The 18637-nt window shown below is 44.2% G+C and overlaps 1 protein-coding gene across 1 annotated transcript; it reads left to right on the top strand.

The window, feature by feature from the left end:
• Nucleotides 1-19: 19 nt before the first annotated feature.
• LOC138982470 (COMM domain-containing protein 3-like) lies at nt 20-18011 on the top strand. Its single transcript, XM_070355766.1, has 8 exons — nt 20-203; nt 4029-4140; nt 10716-10779; nt 12215-12249; nt 12704-12764; nt 14150-14206; nt 14901-14960; nt 15566-18011. Exons 1-8 carry the CDS (start codon nt 65-67, stop codon nt 15623-15625), a joined length of 588 nt encoding a protein of 195 aa, XP_070211867.1. The 5' UTR covers nt 20-64; the 3' UTR covers nt 15626-18011.
• Nucleotides 18012-18637: the final 626 nt, after the last annotated feature.

Here is an 18637-nt window from a genome sequence, read left to right as displayed (position 1 = left end):
TGTGAAAGGAAGGGGTGTAACTCTCGGCGAACGTCATGTGAGGGCGGCTACGGGAGAGGAAAACATGGAGTTAGGTGCAAGTGTCGTAGAAAACTTGTGTCTGGCTGGTGATACAGCACACATACCAGACAAGTGTTTTGACCAGCTCGCGAGGAAAGCTTGCCGGGGAGTGTTATCTGAAACAGACAGAAATGCGATAGCAGGTGCTGGAATTAACTAAACGGAGATAATTCCAACATCTTTCTCTTCTTCTTCTTCGTCGTTCACTAGAACATCTTTCTCTCTCTCTGAGTCTCTCTACATCTCTCTCTCTGTCTGTCTGTCTGTCTGTCTGTCTGTCTCTCTCTCTCTCTCTCTCTCTCTCTCTCTCTCTCTCTCTCTCTCTGATTGACACACACACACACACACACTATCTCTGATTGACACACACACACACAAAAACGCACCAAAGGTGGCATTTTTTCATAATTAGCGACAATCTCTCAAAGAAGCCTTGGTTGGAATGTAAAGATGTTTGTAATTCTGATTTTTTTTCTCTGCAGTCTTCTCTCCGGGCTGGTGTAAATATTTGTTGGTCCTATTAAAGTGATGATGTCTAACAGGAAAACTGTCTCATCATCCCAAAAGCTACCGTACTTTCCGGGTGACAAGGCGCTACAGCGCATAAGGCGCACCCCCTCCTTTTTAACAAAAATTGTAATCCAGTCACCCATTGGGCGCAGGGGGCCGATAGGGCGCACCAAAATTGAAAAAGTATACCGGTAACAAACGGTCTACAGAGTGGAAATGACCCAGTTTTTGCCATGAGAGGTGGTTCCCCTGTCATATCTGAGAGAGGAAACACTTCCTGCACCGGGGTCAGTGACCGGTCAGAGAGCTCGAGGAAACTTGGCCAGGGCAGTACCTAGTAGCTGAAACATGCATTATCACAAGTTGTTTGACTGGTACTCAGGCGGTCTCTTTGATTTTTTTCGTATTTCATACACGGATTAGGCGCTTCGTTATACAAGACGCAGGGGTCGAACTCGAGGAAAAAAGTCGCGCCTTATGACCCGGAAAGTATGGTATACAGTTAAGGCCAAAAAAAAAAAATAGGTCTGTTTACGGTAACATAGGGTGAAAAAATAGGGTCGGTTGGTCGGGTTTTTTTTTTTTTTTTTTTTTCCTTTTTTTTTTTTCTCCCCTCTCTACAGACCTGTTTACCCTTACGATTTTGGCGTAATTTATTACGATTTTCTGCAAAAAATACGCCATTCCGCTATCCGTGTCAAGACAACGATTTTCGAAACGTCCAGGTTACGTTTTCCGTCGCTGTCCGCTTCCGATCCAACATTTTAAAATCTTGTCCGTGTTCCGATCCGTAAATTTTAACCAACGTTCTGCCAACATGAAGAGAAGTCGAGAATCGAGTGCCTCGGAAAAAGAAGACAACCCCTCTAAGAAGAAACCTCCAACCAACCAGAAATTTCGAAAAGAATATACCGAAAAGTGGACGTTTCTAGGACCTTCGTCGAAGGGTGCTCATCACGTCTAATGCAAACTGTGCTACAAGGATTTTGCGTGCTCGCACGGGGGGGGGGGGGGGGGGAAATGACTGCTTCAAGCACACCAAAACGCAGTATCACAAAGATGCTGTCGGTCGTTCAACTGCCGATGGCACTGCCCAGAGAACTCAGCCAGCCATTACAGGCTTTGTTGCACCAAAAAAAGATGAGACAGGGCCAGTATCCGATCTGAAGCGGCAAGTTACTCGTGCAGAGCCAGAGGTGACAATGTGTGAGATGATCGCTGAACTCAACCTGCCTCTAGCGACTGCAAACTCCCTTTCACAGGCTTTTCGTGGCATGTTCCCGGATTCCAAAATCGCCAAAGGTGGGGTGCTAAGCTTACTTTTTAACCAGGTGTCCATTATAATAATTTATTATTTTTCTTTGTTTTCCACTTGACACGTCTTGGCAGTCAGAAATATGGGTTGTGGTGTAAAGTAACTCATGACAGTGGCTTTGAGTTTGAAACAAGGACTTAAAAGATGAAGCGGGACTTTTGAAGACTTTTTTCTTCTCAGTTATGTAAGGTGTTACTTTCAGTTATTCAGTTACTGAGAGGAACATAAATGATTAAAATGTTTAAAAAAAATAAAAAAATAAAATTTTATTTTTGATTAATTCACATGTTTGGCATTGTTTTTTTCATGTGCTTTTGATATGATCTTCTTTGAAATTATGATGACTACAAAAACTGACTGATGTGTTTTGTTTGTGAATGATGGATATGCATGATTGCGTTTCGAAGACACAGTTGTCATGTGCGTTGTAATTGGCGACGAATGCTGGGTGATTACTATTTTTGTGCCAGGATTACTATTTTTGGGGCTGAGCATTACTCCAAAACACTTATGGGGGTAAACAGGTCTGTCTCTATGATGTTTCACAGTTCATTTCTTCTCATCAATCCCTGTTTTTGCCCAACATAACTATAAACAGTACTTTGAGCTTACCTCCCTTCTGTCGTCTGCTGTTTGAGCGCAAACAGCTCTATTTTGGATGCGTTGTTTTTGTTTTTTTCAGACGATCCAAAAAAAGGATTAGGGTCGGGCCTAAAAACTAGGGTCGGTCGGGTTACCGTAAACAGACCCATTTTTTTTTTGGCCTAAGGTTGGGGGGGGGGTTGTAATTATGTGAGTGGGAATCCCAGACTGTATAATTCTCATTGTGATGCCTTTTTGCGCTAGTCATAATTTGCGTCCTACCTTTCGACCCTGAGTATTTCATGCGCTTTCCCTGGAGAAACAGATTTGAAATTGAGTCGAGAGCTACAAGGAGTTTGTTTTGGGTGTTGAAAAGATGACATTGACAATGAACACTCACAAGGAATTTCTTAGAATTAGTGTTTGACTTTGAGCGTTATATTTTTCAAATTTGAATGCTATGTTCGGTTGTAATTTCAGACTGTGATATTTTCCAACTGGCTGTGTGCAGGGTTCGTACAGGTCCTGGAAAGTCATGGAATTTGATTTTTAATTTTCCAGGCCTGGAAAGTCATGGAATTTCAATTCAAGTCATGGAAAGTCATGGAATTTAAAAAAAATAAGAAAGAAAAAAAAATTAACCTTTAGCACGCCAGCGGCGATTTTTGTTGCCCAGCCATTCCCTGATTTGCGTCGCCAGCACAAGGCTTGTTCGTATGACCAACTTCTCGTTCGTATTTGCACACGAGAATAACGGTATTTTTAACGGCACTTGAGCCAAAGCGAGGCTCACTTCCTTCCGTTATCTCGTCGTGTCGTCTGCGCTGCATTTGAGTCGGTTTCGTCGAAGTTTTCTGCTTTTGTTTTTGCATCGATAAAGTACTTTAGCGCTTCGACAAGCAAGATGGAGGAGGATGATGATTTTGAAACTTTCTTTCGAGTTGTTTGTTGATAACAAAAAGTATGCGAAATTGGAACGAATTACCGAGGAAGATCTTCGCAATGAACTGTGTATCGCGGTGAAAAAAATGACAGTTCGTCAAGTCACAGGGACGGTTATGAAACGGAATTTACGAAAGTGCAGATGGATACAAACAGTGGCTGGTCCAGTTTAGTGAAATGACACGACCAGCAAACATTACCAATAATCTGACTGCGTAGCAAATGCTTGACTTGCTTGTCACGAAGAGACACTGCGTAGAAAGTGACTCAAATTCAGTGCAAAGCAAGCCAGTGTCAAAACTGGCAGTGACAAGACGTAAAAAGTTTGCGTGTTCGGAAATGGCGACCTGTGGATCTAGTCATGGAAAATGTTATTGAGGCTCATGGAAAGTCATGGAAAAGTCATGGAATTTTGTTTCTAAAAACCAGTGGGGACCCTGTGTGTGTTTGTTTATCAAGATATAATATATTTATATGTGTCTGTTTCAGGATTTGGATATATTAGGATTATCCTGCGGGTGAAATTTTATGATCTAGCTGGTAGGCATTGGGTTAAGTACTAAAAAAAACCATGAAGGTTTATTATTTATAGTCAGGTATTGTTTATTGTTGATTGCAGATGATCCGTCATTCAAAGCTGTTGACAAGGCAGTCCTGAAAGCAGCTTACAGTGGTGTGGTAGCTCTCGTTCTGGAGGCTGCAAAACATGATGCTGATGCTAACGGAATTAGGTGAGCATCCTTAGCAGGCTTAGAGTGTTAGTGAATCTAGAAATAAGGAAACAAACTGTTTCTTGTCCAGATGGAACTGCATGGAAGTTATCGTTTATACCTTCTTTTGGGGAAGAAATGCAGACAAAATATCATATTAAATTACATATTCTTACTCCGAGTCACATATTTAGCATTGACGCAGTCGAGATGCTAGGTTGACTGAAAAAACGCTATCCCGTCTATAGTATAAGGGAAGCAACCCAAGCAAAAAAGTAGCAAGCTTGCTACCCTGGGTTGCCTCCCGTAGCGTGCATCACGCCACAGATCTCGTACCCAATACGAGACACCCTCATTCGACTCCTTTCAGCCAGAGAGACAGGTCGTGCTTTGATTTCGCTCCTAGGCCGGTTTGCTGTCTGCCTGACACCCACCGTCCTCGGCTCCCCGTCTGCTCCTAGCTGTTTCTAGCTGGTGAGATTGTTCCTTGCATTGTTGTTGTTTGCATTGTTCATTCTGCTGAGAATTTTTCGTCCGCCGGACTTATGAATTTTGCTCAGTAGTTTGTTGTTGTGGCCGCCATTTTGGTCGCCATTTTTCGCTAGCACGTGGTGTTTTTTGCTGGTTAGTTTAGGTCCGTGCTACGGACTTTGAGCGTTTTACCAGTAGCATTTGTTAGCTACGTTAGTGGCTTGTACGTTAGTGCTAGTTTATTCTGCTGAAGTTTTGCGTCCTAGAGACTTGTTTACGTTCAGTAGTTTGTTTTTCTCGCGTGACAGCATGTCGGATAGTGAGAAAAGTGAGCGGTGAAGGCCGAGGGTAAGGGCAAGGGCCCTGGTTAACCTCAGTCCTCGGCTTCCACCTCTTCTTCTAAGAACCCCTTAGTTCATGTTTCTGATCCGAAGACTAACTCTGTCTTTTCTGTGCCTTTTTCGGCGCCGGAGGAGACTTCGTCTGGCTCTCGAGCGGCGGGTTCGGCCGCTACCGCGTCCGTTTCTAACCCTGTACCTGCGCCGGAGGCTGGCGCTTTTGTTGCTAGCCTTTTGTCTTCTTTGATTCCAGAGATTCGGACTATTGTCCGTGCAGAAATGTCGCGTGGGGAGCCTGTGACCAGCTCTGCCTCCCTCCCGGGGGTGTGCGACCCTCGGTCGCTGGTCTTTGTTCCTGGCGTTTCCAGATCGCCTGCCCAGCCTGCTGGCTCCCGTGATGTCTCTGGATTCCTCTCACCTGGAGGCGTTTCTCTTCTTGGCCGGCACTCGGTGGCTTCCGCTTGCGGGAGTGCACCTGAGCAGGTCCCTTCGGGGATGCGGTCAATGCAAGGTATGTGCTCGCAGCAGCCGTCTTCGGCAGCTGCACTTCCGGTTCCCGGAAGTAGTGGTTCACTGGTTGCGGACAGACCATGGTCCCCTCCGGTTCGAGCTGCGCTTTACGTAAGCAGTCGTTCGCGGCAGCTTCTCTTCCGGCTCCGGCCGGAAGTGGTGGTTCACTGGTTGCGGACAGACCATGGTTCCCTCCGGTTCGAGCTGCGCTTTACGTAAGCAGTCGTTCGCGGCAGCTTCTCTTCCGGCTCCGGCCGGAAGTGGTGGTTCACTGGTTACGGACAGACCATGGTCCCTTCCGGTTCGAGCCTTGCCCTGCTACAGCAGCCGTTTCCGGCAGCTGCGCTTCCTGCCTGGGCGGGAAATGTAGGTCAAACGGGTCGTGCACAGTCATCTGTCACTTCCGGTTCCGGCCTAGGGCTTCCGGGTTGTAGCTTGCAGACTCCTCAGCACCAGCTATGGCACAGTTCTGCTGTTGCGTCTGCACTTCCGGCTCCTCCCGGCTTTTCCGGTTCGGTTCCCGCTGCTTCCGTTGTGTCGCCGGTGAATTTCGAATACGGTGGTTCTCCTGGGCATTCAGGCTTTTTGCCTCTGTTGGGACAGCAGCAGCCACCCACTTCGGTGGTGGCCGCCAGCGCCTCTCTTCAGCTGCCTTCGGTTGTTGGTGACTCTCATCTTCCTCTCAGTCAGGGGGCGAGTTTCATCGATGGCCAACAGGATGGGCGTTCGGCTTACGGCCTTCCCTCGCAGCGTCATTTGTCGGGTTCCTTTGGCTATGAGCCGTCCCCTTCAGGTGGTGTTTCGGACTTCGGGTCCGTGGACGAGGAGCAGCTGCCTTCGGCGGCTCCGGCCAGCTTCCGAATTTACGTCAGCAGTCGTTCGCGGCAGCCGCTTCCAGCTTCGGCCGGAAGTAGAGGTTCACCGGCTAGTGCACAGACTACTGTCACGTCTGGTTCGAGTCTTGTCCTATGACAGCAGTCGCCCGCGACAGCTGTTCTTCCGGTTCCGGCCGGAAGTGTAGGTTCACTGGTTAGTGCACAGGCTACTGTCACGTCCGGTTCGAGCCTTGCCTTACGTCGGCAGTCGTACGCGACAGCTGCACTTCCGGTTCACGGAAGTAGTGCCTCGTTGGAAAGCGGACAAATAATGATCCCATCCGGCTTGAGCTGCGCTATACGTAAGCAGTCGTCCGCGACAGCTTCTCTTCCGGCTCCGGCTGGAAATGTTAGTTCATCGGTGTGTGGGCAGCCCATGGCCCTTTCCGGTTTGAGCTTTGCCCTTTGCGCGGCAGCCATTTCCGGCAGCTTCGCTTCCGGCCTTGGCAGGAAGGTAGGTCAAGCGGGTAGTGCACAGGTTACTGTCACTTCCGGTTCTGGCCTACGGCCTACCTTTGGGTTCCGAGCTTCAGCTCGTAGGTGGCATAGCGCTGCTGTTGCTGCCGCACTTCCGGCTCCTCCTGGATTTTCCGGTTCAGTTCCCGCTGCTTCCGTTTGGTCGCCGGTGAATTTCGAACAAGGCTTGCCCTATGGGCATACAGGCTTCTTGCCTCTGTTGGGACAGCAGCATCCACACACTCCGGTGGTGGCCGCTAGCTCCTCTCTCCCACTTTCCTTGGTTTTTGATTCCTCTCATCCTCCTCTCAGTTAGGGAATGAGCACAATCGATTGCCAACAGGAAGGACTTCAGGTTGGCAAAGAGGAAGCAGCTACTTCTGGTTTGAAGAATCACCCTTAGTAGCTTTTCGCCTTTTTGCCTTTTCGCCAAGCCCCCCTCTTCGACAGGGGGTTGCCTCCGGCGTCGGTTTCGTTGCTGGTTCCTCAGGGTTCAGCTTCGGAGCTGGCATCGGAATACCTTGCCGCTCCTGCGCAGGCTTCCTCCTTTGTGCCCTTAGCGGATCAGAGGAAGTTGCCTTGGCAAGGTCGTCTCGAAGCCTCCTGTTGGCCTTCCCCGTCCGCGTGCACCGTTTCCGGTCACGCCGGAACTTCTTTCGCTTCTTACGAAGCCGTTGAGGAAGGATTCGGTTCTGCCGTTCTATGGGCAGAATCTCCTATTCTCTGAGGAAGGGGGCTGACAACTTTTGGAACTCAGTTCCATTTCCGAGACTCTCCTGCGGGCGCTTTCTCGCGCTCTGGCAGATTCCTTGGCGCCCTTTACCCTTAGTAAAGAGCAGGACGCGGAGGAAGTGTCTCACTCCTCTCCACACTTACAAGGGTGAACGAGGCACAGATGAGGCTGTCCTCTCTGCACTATTTCCATGCGGTCTCGTGCAGAAGGGACTTGTTTCTTGCCCACTCCCGGTTTTCTGAGGAGTCGACAAGGAACATTCTCAGATCGTCATCCTTGGTGGACGGTCTCTCTCCGGCAGCCTGGCCTCTCATGCCAGAAGCAGGGGATTGAGACCAACAGAGAACAGCGGTTCCCTTCTTTTGAGCTTCAATCTGAAAGCAGCAAAAGCAGGCCGCTCCTAAGCAGGCTATACCTAAGCGGACTAAGCCTAAGCGGCCTAAGTCCTCAGCTAAGGTGAGATTGTTTCTTTCACAGCCGTCATAGGTACGCTGGGTTTTTGAAACAACAGCTGGCCTTAGGGCTTCGGGGTTTTAGCCTCGGCTGGAGCAACAGCCATTTCATCCGTTGGCGGTGGTGGTTGTTGCTTTCCTTGTGCTTGTGGCTTCGGGCTTCGACATTCTTTCTCTTTCCCAGCGTATGGGTGCTGAGAGGTCGATTTCCGTTTAAAGTGGGGTTTGGGCTTCCCCGTTTTCTCTTTGCCACGAGCTTCTGGACTTGGTCCAGGTTTGTCTTTCGCCGAGTCTGACTTTGTCTTTCTCTAGCGATCAGACGCGTTCTGGTGTTTCGTCCAAACTTAAGGTTCACTTGAGTTGGCCTCGGAAGTAACATTCAGATTTTCCTGAGGGTGCATTGTCTGGGCAATGCATGTTTGAGAAGTCATTCTTGGCTTGTCACTTTTTCTCAGGTTTTTTGGCTACTCCTCCCCTTTTTGGGCAGAGGTCTAGCTAATGTTCCAGTTTTCTCGTTGCTGGCCTCTAGGCCAGCATCTTTTTCGGCGGCCGAAACTTTTGGTTTCTTACTGTGCCTGTGTACTTTGGGTACTTTGGTGCAATGGCCGGCCTACGGGCAGCAAGGCTCTCGTCCTTAGCCTGTGTTATAGTCTCCTGCCTGTCGTGTTGCGACTTTGGCAATTTGGTTCTTGTGACTGCGGATTTCGTCTCTTCCTCTTCTCCATCATGCTTGCATGATGTGAGTTGGGACGATTTCTGCTGGGTTGGGCTTCCGGCCTGGTCACCCCTTTTTCACTTGCAACTATGACTATTACTTTTTTCTCCTGAGAACTCTGGTCTCGGGAGTCTGACGGCTGGTTTGCTTCACGGTTTTCCGTATTTCTTACCAGCCTCGTTCTTTCTGTTTCGGGTTTTTTGATTCATTTTCAATTACCTACAAGCAGTCTGCTCTGCGAACACGCTGGCTTTTGTCATTTTGTTTCCGGTCTCCGGTCACATTAGGATTTGGCCACTGCGGGTCCGCATTTCGGGTGCTTACGCACTACCTTAGGTCGCTTCGTCCTCTTTTTTACCCCTCTCTCTGCTTTCGCAGGGATGGGCAGGGGACAACTGGTGACCGTCTCCCTTGAGTTTTGCTCATTGAGTTGGACTCTGGTACTTGGTACTCAGGCGTCTCTCTCTTTCCGGTTTGGAGTTTGGTCACTCTTCTGGAGCTGACTGTTCTTTCAAGGGCCTTTTGGGCCTCACTCCATCCCAAAGTTTTCTTACTTTGGCATGTTTTCCTTATGGTCTCCGTGAGGGTCGGTCCTTTTCAGTGCTTAGCCGGCAACCTTACGCACGGATCTTTTCCAGGCCATTAGCATTTCCTTCCAATTTAAGGGGGGGGGTGGGGGGGGGGCAGCTTGTCCTTCCCTCTACTTGGTCGGGTTTTTCCAAGACTGGGGTCCTTTTCCGGACTGTTTTACGGTTCAGAAGATTGGAAGAAGTGCTGGGCACAGCTTACTGGCTCTCTGATGTTGTCTTTCGCATTTCTTGCCTGAGAGACATCTCGGCTGTCAATCAGGGTGGTTCTCGGTCCGTTTCTGTCCTTTGGCAGTGGGCCAGTTCCTGGCAAGGGTTTAGAGTGAGTCAGTGGTTTCTTTCTCACGGGATCCTTTCCTGACTTTTGGCAGTGGGCCAGTTTCTTGGCAAGGGATATTCTTTCCCTCCGCCTTGTCATAGCTTTATGCTATCTTTCCCTCGGCTCGGCCCGAGCTCATTTCCAGGGCCTGGGCCTCCTCCTTGGCCTTTTTGGCCTATGAGGTTTGGATGATGTCCTGCGCACAGCTTCTGGCGCTAGGATTTTGTCTTATCAGGTTCTGCAGACATTGCTGCCCTCTGTCAGGATGGGTCTCGGCCCATTCCTTCCTTGGCGGCAGCTGGCTTTTGTCTCTCCAGAACTTTAGAGTGAGTTTGAACTTTTTGATCTTACCCACCACCTTGTTGGAGTTATCTGCTAAATATGTGACTCGGAGTAAGAATATGTAATTTAATCGAAAATTTTTAATTAAATTTTCATTTGATTAATATACTTACCCGAGTCACATAGGTAATTCCCTCCCACCTTCCCCGCTTTTAGTTTCTTTGTATTCTAGAAGTCGAATGAGGGTGTCTCGTATTGGGTACGAGATCTGTGGCGTGATGCACGCTACGGGAGGCAACCCAGGGTAGCAAGCTTGCTACTTTTTTGCTTGGGTTGCTTCCCTTATACTATAGACGGGATAGCGTTTTTTCAGTCAACCTAGCATCTCGACTGCGTCAATGCTAAATATGTGACTCGGGTAAGTATATTAATCAAATGAAAATTTAATTAAAAATTTTCGATTAGTTGACATGGTACAAGAAGCAGAAGTCAGACAACACAATGTATTAAAAAGTTCTATGCTGGGCAAACCAGCCAGTCAGATTCTGTGCATTTTTGTTTAATCTTAGTGAGTGCAACCTCTAGTTAGGCTGGATAATGAACCCGTGGTTTGCTGGTGCGTATTTGATATGGCACCGGCTTCCACACATCAGATAAGCCCGCACACCCAGGAATGTTATGTGTCATTTTTAATAGTAACGCAGAAAATCAGTGACGCGTGGAAAAAATGAAGTTCTTATTCAAGTTAGTTTTGTGACAGTACATACCTTTTTAACATTGCAGAAAGTTGTAAGCTTTTCTCGCCATTGTCATTGATGATTGTACATGTATGTGATGCATTTTTTTTTCTTCTTACAGCCATTTCCTGGAGGAATGCAAGTTTACACCGGACAGGATACAGAGTTTTAACAATATATTTTTGGTAAGTAAATTTTACAATCTGAATGGTCACACACTCTTTCTTGTTGAACTTTTGAAGTTGGGTCCAGTAATTATGAGAAACGGTGAAAATTACAATAATTTTGTGGGACGAAGAATTAACATCTGAGACAAAAATTGTAGCAGATGCTGGAGAGCACATATTCCCTACAGATGTTGGACATGGAATTCATACAGATGCCATGATTACAAGAAATTATCTAAGACACGCACAGAAGGTGATTGAGTTTATTAGGCAAAAGCAACAAGCATTTTGTTTTTGATGACAAGGCAAAAGTAGGAAATTGTGCAAGCTTTGTTCCCTAGGTGTTGTCGAAGCGTATCCTTGTAAAATCTGCAAAATCAAGTTTTTAAATTAATTTATTTATTTATATCTTTTTTGAAGGATCAATAAAAAGTTGTAGGGTCGGGAGGAAAAATTTGAGTCGGTCGGGGAATCAGAACCATTTGATTTTTTTCTTGGCCTGATTGCTATTATTCTATTAGTTCATGACTGTTAGAATACTTTTGTTAAACCTTTACTTTGAGTTTTAAACTAAAGTAATGTCCATCTTGAATCAAATTAATGTTTGCCGTGTTAATGTTATACATTTTCTCAGAATTGTAGTCCTGTTGACAGCTTGGGGTATGTAAAGCATTCATCATGTTACTCATATTATAGGTTGTAGGCTAATTGCCCCCCAGGAACTGCCCCCTGGACAATTGCCTCCTAGGACAATTGCCCCCCATGACTTTGTGATAGTGAAGGTTGTCTTTGGAGGGAAAACAAGTCTTGTCTGAATCACTCTACACACACACACATGTACCACGACCCTCGTCTTGATTCTCCCTGTATGTTAAAGCATTTAGTCAAAACTTGACTAAATGTAAAATTGGGGGGGGGGGGGGGGGGTAATTATTTTGTTGTTATGCAGCCTTCGGGGGGTAAGTTAAGTATTTTGATGTTAGTTTATCTGAATGATGATCCCTGGTTTTCACACACACACAACCGCACACACACAACCGCACACAAACATGCACGCACGTACGCATGCACACAATCAAGCTCTCAATCGGAAAATACAGGATCACAATTCGTACTGTGATTAAATAAATTCAGTATGTGAACCTATCACACACATACTAACGCATGCACACACGCACGTACACACTGAAACACGCACGCTCGCATACATGTATGCTTGCACATGCACACTAATTTGAGTAAATATTATGCAATTAAAGAGCTGAGGGGGGCAATTGTCCTCCCATGTTGGGGGGGGGGGGGGGCAATTGTTCAGGGGGGGGGGGGGGGGGGGCAATTTGCCTGCTACCGTATTAATTTTATTATACATTGATATTGTCTTTGTCAGGGTTTTTTTCTCACTATTGTGAGGTGCATGATTGTTCTCACAACACACATTTTTTTCACATTTCAGACACAAAAACCAAGTATGCAGATATTGCTTGGGAGGTATGTACATTTTACTGAACCAGGGAGGTTATAAGTCCCATCCAAAATTATCAAGGGTGTTCTTTAAAATTGTTAGCATTTTTGTATGGATGAACTGTAAGATTTGAACATTCAAAGTCAAAAAGAGACAATGAGAGAAGGAATTTCTGATTTTCAACACAGGTATCTGTACAATAAGCTCCCAGTTACTTTATTTTGGTTTTGCTTGTGTGTGGGTATTTTTTTCTTTCTTCTCCAGCAACCTAAATTTTCATTGTTTAGAGTAGATTGTCTGTGTGCAGGTGTTTGTGTATGTGTGTGTGTGTTGACACCCTCATACAGTCATGTTTTCAATCAAAAGATTGATTTTTAACTCGGGAAGATGTCACCTTTACTTTATTAAGAAATGGATTTGAAATGCGATTTTTCTTTTTACATTTGGTCAAGTTTTGATTTCTTTCTTCAATTTATGCAGTGTGGGAAGCTGCAGACCTCATATAGTGGATGTAGACTGGCGTCTTGATTATTACATTAAGGTGAGTACGTAATTAGCGATGGGCATGGACAAAATCGCTGAGAAGCAAAGTCTGAAACGTTTATCGCAAATATGTTGTAGTGAGGGATGTTTCCAGAATGGATTGGTTTCCAGAACAGATTCAAAGTTAGCATGGCCGAACTATTCTTTTACAAAATCAGTGTGTTCTGTTGCATTTTGTCGCAACATTGCGACTTGTGCCCTCTCCTGCTTGTACTGCTAGCTTTCACAATATTCTAAAAGTTTTATAAGAATATAGCCTGAGATAAGACAATGGCTAAGAGAGTTTAGCAATAACATTACAAATATTAATAATACAGATCATGGGTGCAGAGGGAAGAGGCGTCCTGAAAAGCAAAAAGGAAATATATGACATCTGTGGCCGAGGTCTTGTCGGTAGCGCAAATAAGTTAGGTTACGCATGGAGTTACGAACACGTAAAGCCTACGTATTCCGTAGCTCCGCAAATGCGTAACTTGGTGGTCACGACGCTTGCTTAGTCGTTTGCGGAGTAACGAAATACGTAAGGAGCTAACGCTGTGCGCAAAGTTGTACTATTTTTAGTGAAGGGGTATATCCCGTGAAGTCGCGTCTAACTAGTGACGTCAAAAGCCTCAAGGAAGTCTATTAGTCTCGGCGATACGGAGAATTCTTTCTTTTTGTGTACTTTACGTCATGATGTTGTGTTTGATTACGTAATATAGTATTCGTTTTGTTCTTTATCACGTTGTCAAAGCTGGAGCTCCAAAGCACCGCGGCAGACATTTTAGTGAAGTTGAAATCCACACCTTGCTAGAAAAAAAAGAAGTAAAGCAATGAGGATTTGTTCAGCAACATCCGTTGACGGCTGAAGTTCCGCCGCAAAAGCATCCGAAAAATAACGTGCTGCCCGCCATGTTTTTTCGCCACACGCGTGCTGCGCAATGGTTTACGACAGGGAGGGGGCTGTCGTAACTTTACGGTGAACGTAGCGGCGCAAGTTTCGCTACGCTCGCGTCATGCCCACCACGTTTTCATCTTACGGTGTCCGTAGACTCTGCGCATATGCGTAAAGCCGCTACGTAGCCGACAAGACCTCGGCCACTGGTGTTGTTAGAAGACATGAAACCAGTTTTTCTCATGCAGGCCTTGGTCTTCAGTCACTGATGCATACTTTTTTGACCTGACATGTTGTTATGTCTTCCTATTATTGTTCTCACCTTGGATTTACATGTAGTTTCACAACTTCTGACTTCTTACAGTGTCGTTTAGAATTAGTTTCAGAGCTTCTTTTAGTGTCAAGTGTTCTTGAATTCCCAAAGGAAAATTGTCTTACATAACTTGTCGAATCTGTTTTGTTTTGCTGTTCCTACTTTTGTAATATTCTCCTCATTTGGGTGTTTTCAGAGCAACCACATGGAACGCATAAATGAAGCTGTGTACCTCATTTCTCTCAAAACAGAGGTGAGTATGCATTCAGGTTGACTGGAATTTTGGAAGGTTGGAATTTGAATTTGATTCTTGCAGCAGCTTATGGAAGAAATCACAGCTGCTTTGTAGGTTTTGACACTGATCTCGACAGTCATAGTCTCGAAAAAGAATGACTGTCTCGATTCTGTGTATAATGCCAAATTTTTGTCAAAAATACAAATAATGTATAGAATGCCTTATTTATATATGAAATAGGAAAATGACATAAGCACTGTAAATGTGTGAGATAACAGTAGATGAAAACTATGCAGAACCACTCTCCTGGCACCTATAAGGTAAGAAGCAGTGAAGAACAGGCAAATTTCAGCCTCTCTTTCTTTCTTTGTATTTTATATTTCACTAATAATCTGAATTCCCGCTAGGTGTTGGTTGTGATGTATACATCATAGGAGCCGGTTATGGCTGTGTTCGAGTGTAAATGTATTCGTTACTACTATGCTTATTGAAACAGCTGAGGATTGTGTAAACGTGGACTGATAACTGCTGTATGTAAATGAGTTCTCATGTTTGTTGCTAAAAGTGACAAAGAAATGTCAGTTTTAGTTTGTGGCTGTGATTCCAATGAGACATTAGCCAAATACCAAACCTTAAAAACAGGAATTAACATATAACTGGAACAATTTTATCCAAACATTGCATGTTCATATGTCTTGCTCTTTCTTACCAGGTGCCTGGCCAGACAGAGCTTCAAGAGGTTCAGTTTTCTTGCTCACTGGAACAGCTTCAGGTATTTCTTCTTATTTATTTAACATGAATATTCATCAGGAGTGTATGCTCATGTTAATTGTCAAATGTAAAAAAGGTAGAGTCTCACCTGACTGTGTACAGGGCTCTTCTCCCCTGTACTAACAATGAGAGACATACCCATACTTAAATTAAAATACATAGGATCAGGCTGTCAGATTCAAAACCGGTAGACTGCTATTGTTATTTTGTTTTCCTTATTCGCAGAGACAGGCAGTTTAAGGTGATGAAAATTGTGTCAGAAAAGTCACTAGTTGACCAGTGAAAATACTGTTTCTTTGAATCATTGCCTTTGAAATGTTGTGTTTGTAGTACTGTATTACCTGATGCATTTTAACCCTTAGGCTGGTTGTCGCGACATATGTCGCGCTACTTTACGTATACTGTCACCTGGTTGTCACGACATATGTCGCGCTACTGGCTCAGTCTGTTTGGTCGGTTCCGATTACCTCCCATGGATGCGAAAACCTATATGACTGTTTTTTGTTATTTTTCTCTCTGTTAATTCACCAGTGGCTATGTAACATGTGTTACAGAATTGCACCAGTGTAAGGGTTAACTGACTGACTGTGTGGACTTTGTCAACAGGACCTGGTTGGGAAACTAAAGGATGCCACAAAATGTTTGGAGAAACTGGCTCAGTCCTAAAACCTATTTTGGAGATCACACCAACTTCCTCTTCTGCCATTGTCAACTACTAGATATCTGAACCATATCACATATGCTTATGTTTTTTTTTATCTTTACTAAGATTTATTTTTGTGTGTTCATGATAGAAAGATGGTGTACACCTCCAGAGCTGCTGAGAATTGCAAACCTTACATCAAACCTGTAGCCTATAGTCAAAATTTAAATGTCTTTGTGGTTAATGGTTATACACCATGACATGTAAAAGGCTGTTTGTTAAAACCTGCACAAAGATCAAGGAGGCCTCCGATCAAATAGATTTTCTTGGAGCATTGATGTTCAGGCAAAGGATGGAGACTTCTTTCAAAGAGAGATTAATTGTTCATGCTAGCTCTCACAAATGGCGAGAGCTGTGTTTTACCGCCATCTTAAGTGTATGTATATATATGTAAGAGCAGCAAGTATGGTGCAATATTTGTTACAGTTAATTTGCTGTTTAGACATAGAGCCACCCTGAAAAATAACCGACAGTTATGTGTTAGGTCATTAAGCTCCGATTTATTCAATTTCAGCAGTGGCTTCGTCCAATTGTCAAAAACAGCGTGGAATGCTGTTTTTGACTCGCATGCGAAGCAAAAGTGAGTCTATGTACTCACCCGAGTCGTCCGTCCGTCCGGAAAACTTTAACGTTGGATATTTCTTGGACACTATTCAGTCTATCAGTACCAAATTTGGCAAGATGGTGTATGATGACAAGGCCCCCAAAAACATACATAGCATCTTGACCTTGCTTCAAGGTCAAGGTCGCAGGGGCCATAAATGTTGTCTAAAAAACAGCTATTTTTCACATTTTTCCCATTTTCTCTGAAGTTTTTGAGATTGAATACCTCACCTATATATGATATATAGGGCAAAGTAAGCCCCATCTTTTGATACCAGTTTGGTTTACCTTGCTTCAAGGTCAAGGTCACAGAAGCTCTTCAAAGTTGGATTGTATACATATTTTGAAGTGACCTTGACCCTGAACTATGGAAGATAACTGTTTCAAACTTAAAAATTATGTGGGGCACATGTTATGCTTTCATCATGAGACACATTTGGTCACATATGATCAAGGTCACTTTGACCCTTATGAAATGTGACCAAAATAAGGTAGTGAACCACTAAAAGTGACCATATCTCATGGTAGAAAGAGCCAATAAGCACCATTGTACTTCCTATGTCTTGAATTAACAGGTCAAGGTCACATGTATTTTGGTAGGAAAAATGTGTAAAGTAGTTCTTAGTGTATGATGTCATTGCTAGGTTTAGTTATTTGACCTTGACCCTGAAGGTCAAGGTCATGTAAAGGTCAAGGTCAAGCATGTGAGTCGTATGGGCTTTGCCCTTCTTGTTATTATTTCTGTGCGTTTGTGTTTGAATTGTTGAGGAAAGAATGAAGCAAAACGAAAAATTAAAATGCTGGTAATCATTTGATTGTACAGTATGAGGGTAAACTGTGCGATTGAGTAGCAGAAAGTTTTTAACAATAGAAATACATGTAAATACATGTGGGAAATGATTGTTTTGTCTTTGTACACAAACACTGAAGTAGTGTATGTACTATGTTTGTAAGTCATTTTTGCAGCATTGTAATGTATAATAAATGTACTGGATTGACTTGGTATGTTTAGATGATTGTGGTTTATGTGTGTGTATAGAAATATTGACTATAGTGCATTCACACACACATACACAAATTTTACTCATTACTCAGTTTCTTCAAGTTTAATTGTAAAACCAATGTTGCAGATCAGTTTTAGCTGCTGTACATATTACTTTTTCTCTCTCTATAGTTTGGAGTCAAAACAGAATGCATGCTATTATAAATTGCTGAACATGATGAAACAGAATAACAGTAGCACATCCCACATAAAAGGCTTCACCTGAATAGGCGCACATGTTCGATATCCATAGCAATAAAATGTGTTTTCATATATTTTTGACAAAATATCCTGGAATAAAGGCTCAATGGTAGTGACTCAAGCACCAAATTTGCCACCATCATTGTGCGCCGCAGCTTCCTAGTGCAAGTTTCTTTTTTCCGCTGTACAGTATATTGATCCTGCTTCTTTCTCCTCTGTAGGTTGTCTCCAGCTTTGGGTACACACAGCTTTTTCAACCATTTTTGTAGAATCACTTTCAAAGGCAGATATGTGAAACATGAGTGCACTAAACAAAGTTCTCTTTCTTGGGGGATGTTCTGCTTTGTTGCTGTTCTCAATAGCATTCAGCTGGCATTATGGTAAAGGTGCAGTCCTTCCCATTAAAACTGTTTGGCTTGCCATCTCAAATCTGGCCAGGCTTTTACACGGGATAAGGGATAAAGAATATCCTCCATATCTGATACATACAACAACAACAACAACAAACAAAACCAACAAAATTCTGGCTGCTTCCTATGCAGAGTTAGAAAGTTATGATGAATTCATTTCACAGATTGACAAATAGTCCTTTGAGAACGTATTTCATCAAAGAATGTGCTCGAGTTGCATCAAGGCTGGTTGTGAAATGTGTCCAAGTGGAGGGATGCATGTTCTTATTCCATGAAAAAGCCTGTTCAAATTTGAGTTTGTGGGTCCTATCATTATAATGGGAAGGACTGTGCCTTTAAGTTTAACTGTACATGAGCCAATGACCTTACAGCTGCAATTTTCTGAACTTGTGGGTTTCCTTTATTTTTTTTGTTCCCTTCACTATTTTCACTTTTAAATATACCTTTGAACAACACAGCCAGTTTTTTTCTGTGGGCTATTTAATGGCTGCTTGAATGTGTGGTTGTTTGTGTGTTCCATCACAGAATGGCTGTTTTGAAGTCTGCTTGCAATTGCACAGCCAGTATTCTTTTGTCTCATCCACTTGAAATCGCAGGGGCATCCATTTTGGTCCAGTTTTCTTCTCAGAAACGCCCCAAAGTTGCTTGTGAGATCCATCGCACAATGGCTAAACAAGAGAAAGACAAACAGGTTGAGACACTGATGCAGCAGAACAATG

This window comes from Littorina saxatilis, linkage group LG12 (assembly GCF_037325665.1).
Source record: "Littorina saxatilis isolate snail1 linkage group LG12, US_GU_Lsax_2.0, whole genome shotgun sequence".
NCBI lineage: Eukaryota > Metazoa > Mollusca > Gastropoda > Littorinimorpha > Littorinidae > Littorina > Littorina saxatilis.
This window is presented reverse-complemented; position numbering and strand designations above follow the sequence as displayed.

Coding starts and splice junctions, on each gene's coding strand:
- LOC138982470 (XM_070355766.1), top strand. CDS start 65: ATGGAGTTAGGTGCAAGTGTCGTAGAAAACTTGTGTCTGGCTGGTGAT. Junction 204..4,028: donor AGACAGAAATGCGATAGCAG/GTGCTGGAATTA, acceptor TGTTGATTGCAG/ATGATCCGTCATTCAAAGCT. Junction 12,250..12,703: donor ATGCAGATATTGCTTGGGAG/GTATGTACATTT, acceptor CAATTTATGCAG/TGTGGGAAGCTGCAGACCTC.